This window comes from Bombus impatiens, unplaced genomic scaffold (genome assembly GCF_000188095.3).
Source record: "Bombus impatiens unplaced genomic scaffold, BIMP_2.2 scf_0344, whole genome shotgun sequence".
NCBI classification, from domain to species: domain Eukaryota; kingdom Metazoa; phylum Arthropoda; class Insecta; order Hymenoptera; family Apidae; genus Bombus; species Bombus impatiens.
Window position 1 is genome coordinate 880,792 of NT_176763.1, and position 9,089 is coordinate 889,880.

The 9,089-nt window shown below is 38.6% G+C and overlaps 1 protein-coding gene across 3 annotated transcripts in view; it reads left to right on the forward strand.

The window, feature by feature from the left end:
• LOC100745016 overlaps window positions 1-5,196 on the forward strand; it is a 127,082-nt gene extending 121,886 nt beyond the window's left edge. For all 3 annotated transcript variants that reach the window (XM_003489560.4, XM_012385733.3, XM_012385734.3), the window contains exon 5: window positions 411-5,196. In XM_003489560.4, coding sequence (XP_003489608.1) covers window positions 411-851 — 441 coding nt within the window. In that variant the 3' untranslated portion in view covers window positions 852-5,196. The remainder of the gene's footprint in view (window positions 1-410) is intronic.
• Window positions 5,197-9,089: the final 3,893 nt, after the last annotated feature.

Sequence of the window (9,089 nt, forward strand, 5' to 3'; positions counted from 1 at the left end):
GCTATTATTATTTTAAGAGATTATTAACAAAGTATATTTATAGCAAGACTCCATAACTCCGTTCGTTTTAGAACAACATTTTAACGACTGCTCGATTAAATGAATTCCTCGCCATTAAACTTAAAATAAATAAACACCTATTATATGAATTTCAATCATACACGTGAACTGTTTCTCTTTTCTCTGATAAATTGAAATAAATGAAGTTCCGGTATAGATTATCATTCAGAAGTAGCTAAATACTTGCCTATTTTTTGCAACATATATATTACCTAAGTCACAAAAATACTTTACTTATTGCAAAGATAATATATTCATAAATGACGTCTAAAAGTGTCCAAATACATTCGCAAGCCTGTATATGGCATCAGAAATACAAGTATGAAAAGAGTCTATTATTTTGTTTCCAGCCTAAGAAGCAAAAGGGTCCCATGTGTCAGTTCTACGAGGACTACAACGGCTCGTATCTGACATACAGAAGCGTCGTAGATAGCTCGCGGTATCTGGGCTTTAACAAGTTTGGCAAACCGATGAAGAACCACCGTGGTCGACAGGAGTGCTTCAATTTCATCAAGTACAATCCTCACGCCGACATCGATCACCACAACAGCTTGGTGAACGCGGACATGGGCGGAATGGACCCACGGGATCCTTACGTGGTATCGAGGAAACCGTCGCCCGTGATGAGGGCCACGAAGAACTCCCTGTTGCAGGCCGACAGTACGAGGGAGATCGTTCATACGACGCATCGTTATCGACACCCGAATCGAAGTTGGAAGCGTCCCGGCGAGAAGGTCTCTGCACCGCGAAGACGGCTCGAGAGTCCTCTCTTCGAGGCCAACAAGTATTGAGCCGCGCACTGGCTCGCCGATCAAGACTGCCTCATTTACACCTGTGAGAACCTGAGATCAGACTGCCAAATACGCTGGTGGAACGTACGGTCGAGATTTCAGGAACCCACTACGCGGCACCACGTGAAACGCGGCTCGAAGCACGCGCCTCGATTGATCGCAACGAACAAAGCTAAGCTCGCCTCGTGTGTCTCCTGCTCGCTTGCGTACAACAATTATCGACCAACCGCAATTTCGCTGCACAGAAGAGACGAGCAACAACGAAAAATTGTTCGCAAGACACGAGCGTACCAACTTGCAGGATGACAGTCTTGTTGGCTAGAGCTTTCGTTATGCGTCGTTAAATTCCATTTCACACTTGCCCCGACTGAATCCTTTCAGGCAAGTATGCACGATATCATAATTTCTCCCCCCTTTCGTTCCATCGCTAAATTTTTGATACGATTAGTTGGCAGTCGTCGGTCAACGGCGTACTGTTTCTTTCATTTTCATCGATTATCGATCGTTCTCGTTGTCTCGTTTAATAATCCAAAGTTCCGCGTACGAAACTATACGAGAAATAGCTAAAGTTTCGAAGAAAAATTAAAAAAAAAAAAAAAGAAAAAAAAATGCGAATTCGTCGGAAAGTCTAGGATCAGTCGATTTAGCGATGGATGAATATGTTGCGCGCGATCGGCCTAAATCGTTGCGCAATCGGATAGCTACCGTGCTTCAAGCGCTGTCACAAACCGCAATAGATGCGCGGAGAGATGCACGAACAGCATACGTCTATGGAATTATTTTCTTCGGTATAAATTTCGAACTTAAACGATTCTACGATCTCGTGATTGCATGTCGAGTGTACGTAGGTTGGATTTAATAAAAGGCGATCGGGTTTAATCGAAAATAAATCGAAAGTGAATCACGTTGATTAGCCGTAACGTTTCTCTCGATGTCGATCATCGGAATTTAATGGAACGATAATTATACTTTCGGATCGCGTGTTTATTCGTGACGATGGAATTTGTCCAGGAAGGAAATATTTCCGGTATAGAGACGCGCTGAAAAGGTGTAACTCTCTGGCGTGCTCGCGCAGTAGAGCTCACGCTGCGCAAGACTCTCTCGCTCGCTGTGCTAATTACGCCGCCTAATGTAGCGTGCGTGCGTGCATGCGTGCCTGCCTGCCTGCGTGTATGAATAATGTGTGCGTGCGTGCGTGCTCGCGACGTACACGCAGTTCTCACCGTCGCGTTGATGTCGAAGCTCGCGTTGCAGTCGTTTTCGAATCGCTACTTTATCAACGGCTGCTCCATTCACCTGACCGTTTTTTACCTTTTATTCTAATCGATATTATTTATACAAAAGAAAAATATAAGAAAAGCAGAAGATATACACGCGTGCGTGAAAGTCGACTACTCGGAACGCACACACATACACACAAACGAACAGAGAGACTTTCTTAAACAGAGAATCGGTATGCAGTAATTTCAGGAGAGCAATATACGCGATAGTGTATATATATTTTTCGTAAACACTATTCAGAAAACAGTCGTTGGACAACGTAATGGACAAATAATAACAGGATCTCTGAGTATTTTATACATGTATTTGAAATAATGAATATGATTATTACTTTCGATGTGGTTTTCATCGCGTCGAACGGGTGTAATTCATACAGAAAATCTATTTTCTGATAGGAATGAGAGTGAAATAATTACTGAGAGTATCGGCTTAAACTGCGTGTTCGTGTACGAGCTTAATTATTTGTGTGCATTTTGGCGTGCGTACGTATTTGCCTCTGAACGCGTGTGACTGCGTGTAATATATTATATGATCGTTAATGAAGTTAATCCTTAGGACGCTATCGCAGACTGTATTACTAGGTTAGGTACACGAGTATATGAAGCGGTGGCGACTCGACGAAAAGAATCAAAGGGTAGCGTTCCTCGGCCTCGTGAGAATTCTTTCCGTGTAGCTTTACCTCCTGTGTGCTTTTCTAAATCGGTGACGACCGCTCGTGTACACCGTAATTTAAAGTACGAAATAAAGTCGCATGGAGCCATCCCTGATTCATTCGTTTTCGCAGATTTGCCACGTGAGGAGCGTCTACCCCTTTTTCCCAAAAAGAACTCGCTCCCTAGGTAGCTTATTTATTGAAATCATGTTTAGATAGTATGAAAACCAAACCGCCCGAGAACACCTTTTCCTCGTATATGTACGGAAATGTGCGCTGCTCTCTCTTATTTTACTTATCGCCAATTTCATGGCTTTTTCGTTTTTTTCATTATCGCTCATGAATTTTCGTACGAAGTCATCATTTTATTCATTCCTCTTTTTCTTCTTGGAGAACGCGTTTTAATACTTCAAGATAAATTAATCGAAATCGGTTTATTTGTTATTGTATAATATGTAGAATATTATCTTTTGTTTAGCGGACGTGTGACGTTTCAATGCAATTTCTTTTTTATTTGACGTAAATAATTATGGAAACGATATTTCTATTCATATTCACGATATTTTAAGTAACCATATTCGATATCATTCTCATTGTTGTACTTATTTTCTTCTCACCTTCTATCTTTACGTTATCAGTCTTAAATCCGAAAATACTCAATACCTGATTAGTTAATTTCATTTTCGTACGAGTGGCAGTGCGTAGAGGCCCTATTTCCACCCCGAATGGTGTTTGTACGTGTCGCTAAAAAGAAAAAAAAAAGTAGACAGCAAATTGTTCGTAGAAATGCCACGCTCCGTTTGATGAATTGAAAATGTAGCTGAACATAAACACGTGAAATTACTTTATCAGTTGCGTTTTCTCTGACGCCTTTTTCGTGGCTTTTCTTATCGATCAAGTTTAATGCGCCATTAATTTTATTGTATTGTATTTCGAAGCAACGAAAGTATGATAACAATAAAATTAGGAAAATGCTATTTCTACATCGTTTTATTTCACAGTTTCATCTATCGGTGCGTGGCGCGTGCAAGCTAAGTACGATAAAATTTCGCGCGCGAAACAGAATAAAAAATGCCAGCTGTTGACCATTAAGGAAGAAAGAAAAAAAAAATAAATATTGTATTGTAATATGATATTGTAACTCCACCAGTAAAAATTAACCTACTCGTTTTGTATGTGTAAGCGTAGCGTCACGTAACACTGCGTCGAGAATCGCGGCGATGTTTGCAGCAATTAGAAGCGGTACTAAAAGAACGGATATTTATGCGTGAAAATTTCTTCTATTCCTGTTCTATTGCATCGAACAGCAAGCAAAGAATCGACGTACATTGCGGGAAAGCGCGTAACGATTCTCGACGAGCGTACTTCCTTAGAATCATGAGTTTGCTCGATGTCAAGTCACTTGGCATTTAGTTTTTATATTACGAAACTTCACACATTTTTTCTACGATCATATTTCGATATTTCGGAGCGACACGAGTATCTAGTTGCGTTTAGCATTTTAAGAAGCAATTTAACAAAAAGAAAACAAGTAGTATTTTTAATGACGCGAAAATAGCACAAAAAAACATTCGTCGAGTTTCCTGTCGTTGACGCGTGCCTTGACCTCGAGCACCGAAGCGACCTATCAATCCCTCCTTTGTTTCTTTTTTTTTTTTTTTACTTTCTCACAATCTACAAACGCGAACGGCAAAAAAAGGATATAAAGAAACGAATGAAACACGAGAGATGAATCTGACTACCCTATAGATAGATAGTATATATAATGAATAAAGAAAAAAAAAGGTAAAGTATAAATATATATATGGAAGATGATGTGTATGTAAGATATTTAATACTGATTTGTCTTAAGCACACCGCGATGATCGATTGCGATGAAACGATGATAATAATTATTACGATGATTGTTGTATAACGAACGACGACGACGATGATGATGATAATGTTATTCTACATTGTAATTCGCGTTGTAATATAGAGACCCACCTGTTACCCACTAAAATCGATGTGTCGATGTATCCCGGACGTGCTTCGCTCGTACACGCGTCGAGGGAAATCGGAAATTGCGTTTCCATGGGCGGCGGACGTTGGACATCGGCCAATAAGTCACGAACTCAGATTTTTCTATGAGAAAGACCGAACAAGGCCATTATCTGGTCGATGTCCAACGACCTCCGGCATCTGAGCTAAACGAAATCGTTTTCGAACCGTTTACGATTCTCAGTATTAATCGTATCGAGAATGCTGGTTCCGTTGTAAAGCAGCTCGTTACTACGAGTGCAGCACGCCTGGAGCAACTAGCAATAATATAACATTCCAACTTAAATCGCGTACGTACTGCGAATTCTAATAATGTGTGCCGCCGTACGAGAGAGAAAAAAACACTGTCAAATACACGCTCATACACTGCTACATACTTGTGGTATTTATTTCAGTTACACCTCATCCTTCGTTACTATTCATAATAAAACTATGCGTTACTATTACGCAAACGTATTACGCTTAGCCACAAATCAATTAGTAAACAATAATAAGAGAGATAGAAAAATTTATATGTATTTTCTTAGGTTTTTAAGCTTCCTTGTTACCTTTCTAAATATCATTTCTAAAGTAAAATGCGTTAAATGTTAGTTCGAATATATTTTATATCTATATTATTTAGAATTTTTTTACTTATATTGGATATTGTATGAAATTTATTAATACTTTACTCTTTTTTAACATATTAATAATTATAACAACTGATTACTCATCATACAGTTTAGAACAAGAAAATGCCATTTTCATTTAGTCAGTATCAATAAAAACATTTGAACAAAGTTGCACATACAGTGCAAGCAGAAATGATTAGTAGTAATAGTAATTACTCATACGAGATTGAACGAAGCAGTGTTAAAGGAGCGGCTGTTAAACCAGTCGATAGTGATAAAGTCGTTATCGTTTGATTTATGTCAACGAGTTATGCAAAGTGAATAAATTTATTACAAAATAATTTCTGCCAAAGATTTATTCTCCGGTAATTTAATACTGGTAATTAAGCAACCCTTCAGTCTTAAACGTCTGTATAAAGAAAGGAAAAATAAATGATTTATAACCGTTTATATGGTAACGAGTTGTGAAATATAAACTGAATACGCGAGCAATCTACGATTGGAAGGGAATATTAAGCCTAAACAAGCATTCATCAAAACTTCAATAAATATAGAGTAATTCAACAAATATTTCTATATAAAAATTCAGTTCATCTGGCATTTCAATTTCGATATATGATAATTAAGGTTGCCATTTGAAGAGGTTCTTCCATTCGTTTGTAAAAAATAATTTCTTTAAAAGACTGATCATATGTTATATAAGAGTTCCCTTATTTATAAAATAAATTGTATGTATAGTATACGAGATACTTTTAATTTTTTCTATCATATATAAGTATTATCTGCAAATAAAAATCATATAGTTACTTAAGCAACATCTTAAAAATCACTCTGCTCTATACAAATATGTATAAACACACTTGAAGCAAACGTGGATTACATAAAATATTTTATTTTGGCGTTATTTAATGTCCATTAACAAAATGCATTTGAATGTTAAGTCCCCTATTTGAGCATTGATTGTTTTGCTATCGAGATATGAAAACGTTCGGCTATTTAAAATTCAATGGAAATAATATCGTAATTAAACAACGACCGGCTTTTATGAATATTATACAATTCATGGAAGATTTTATCGAGTATTTTAGTCTTCCTGAGAATGGATTTACCAGGTACTTGTATGTCCGTCGATGCGCAAATCCGCTCAAATCACTCGAGGCCGAAAGCCAAAATCAAACAACTCGTGGCGATCAGATCGGATCGGGACCATTGGATTCTCTGTTTACTACGATGGTTCTGAAGGTATTACGTTCTTCTATATACAAAGAAGGGCGGAAGGTGTAGATACAAGACTCACTCCCGCTGCCACTCCAACTCCGACCGTTGATTTCCTTGGAACTAGACTCTGAAGGGCTTCTTAAATAATGTCCAAAAATCCTCTTGGCTGTATACCTCCCCCTTTTTCTCTCTACCACGGGGATATCGGAGGAGAGAGATCGAAATACGAAGAATTGGTAGTACAAAAGCGAGACGGAGAATAACTAAAAAAAAAAAAAAACGAGTGGGTCCCCCAATTTCGATCCCTCGTAACAGCTCGTTGACACCCCCTTTTCTTACACAGACCGGCCGACTCGAATAAGCACCCCTTCCAACTTCCTTCTTAACGCTCTCGAGTGTTTGATCTAGAAATCACGCGTCTGGGAATCAACGAAGCCGTTAAGTTTCACCCCCTTTTCTCTTCCTCTTCCTACCCCTTTCTGTCCTTCATTCAGTCACCTCGGTTCACTATGCGTTCCCCTTAGTCCCGTATAGATTCACGCGCCACTGCCTCGGCATATGTCCCCCGTACCCTGCGTTCCCGCATCTAGATCCTAAGATTACCTTCTTCGTCGTTGGACGTTTTTGAGCTCCGCCACCGGAAACTTTATCTTACGGGATAATACCTGCTTTGCGATCCGCTTTCGCCCAGACGATCTAGTGTCTTTTACCTCGAGGACCAGATTCACGTGAAACCTATACTCGGACAGATGGTATCAACCACGAAAAATACTAGATTTGTGTCGTGCGACTGCTCGCGTCAAGTTCATCACATAGTTCTATGGAGATCTTTATTAAATGATCTTGTGGTAAATCTAAAGCACGCTACGCCATAACCATGGTTTTTGGAGAACGAGAGAACGCAAACGTTTCCAAGCGATGAAGAAATATTTAATATTATTAGTAATGTTCAGTTCTACTCAATATCTGTCATCTATGAACTTCTTTAATCCCCAGTAAAAATTCTTGCATTTCCATTTAAAATTATAGTTTAGAAAAATTGCTGTTACTGAAAAAGTACAAGAGTCTAACGTGTATAAGGAATATTTCAGGGTATTTGTGCGATATTTATTTATGAAAACAAGATAGAAAACGTTCGATATTCTCCATCATGCGCTTCAATATTCACCTTATACGTAACAAGAATTTGAAAAATTATGTTAAAAGATATTCTATATATCGCGAAATTGAATATTAATAAAAGCGAAAAAGAGTTTCTAAGTTTAAGAGTCTACTTGATATTTGTATGAAGTTAAGAGATTCACGAACGCGCGGAAGAAATAACCGTGACGCTGGCGGTATGTCCGCGAACGAAAAAGGCTGAAAAGGTCCTGTGCGGCCTCCAATTAAGATCTCTCAATTAGCGTATCTTATCTTGCAGTTTCTTATCTGTCGGCCTGGTTGGGACAGGTTCCCGCGCGTTTCTCTTGGTGGCGGCTGCAGCTAACTGGCGTCAGCGGTGCACGTTTCTCGATCAAGGGGCCAGCTCGAATCGAGAATAGCCGGTCTATTTCTCGGCCGTTGCTTCACCTGCGTGCACACGCGTGCTTTGTGGTCCACAGCAGTGCCGCCCTCGTTAAATCGAGTACGGACGTCCAGAGAATATTAAGTCAGCGATCAATGCGATCATTAGAGGAGATCCCTTCTTGATCTTTATCCCTGCTCGCTATATACCAGATACAAGACCATACTATTTCGAAAGAAAGTTTCATAGGGGAACAGTGCAATTAGGACCGAACTCAATTTTTACTCTTTGTGGACATCGATCGGTCCTGATATATTTCGAACGTCCTCTAAAATGAATATGATAGATCGATGAAAGCAGATTGAATAGATTGGTTTTATCTTATCAGGGCATTATTATTTAATTCAATTTTTAATAGTAATGAGATACTGTAAGTTGTAAGTACAGAAATTTTTGTTGATTTTGGTGAATTCGTATGTTATTCGTTTTTTTTTTATATTCTCGTTGATAATTTTTCAAGTATAATTTTAAAAGTATAAATGTATCGAGGGTTCCGAAGAAGGTTTTCTGGTCGTATCATGCAAAAAATATGGTTTTCGAAGTTTCTGTGAATAAATATAAATACTACATTTGACATATTTTGATTTTTCCCAACTATTCCTTTTTATTGAAATGCTATGCGGTCGTTTCTATTTACAAATTTTTAAAATGTCGTTTTTCCTGCTATCCTGTGACATAATGCGGGCAGTCACAATGAAACCATTAGTCGCTGAATTAGGTACGGTTTGACTATTCACGCTTGACTACAATACAATCCTATAACTGGCAACAAGATTAGCTACCCACAAAGCAAGTAGAAAGCTTGAAAGAAAGTAATCATAAGAACGAGAATGGTAAAAAAATCCATTTTTACGCGATATAGGCGGATACGT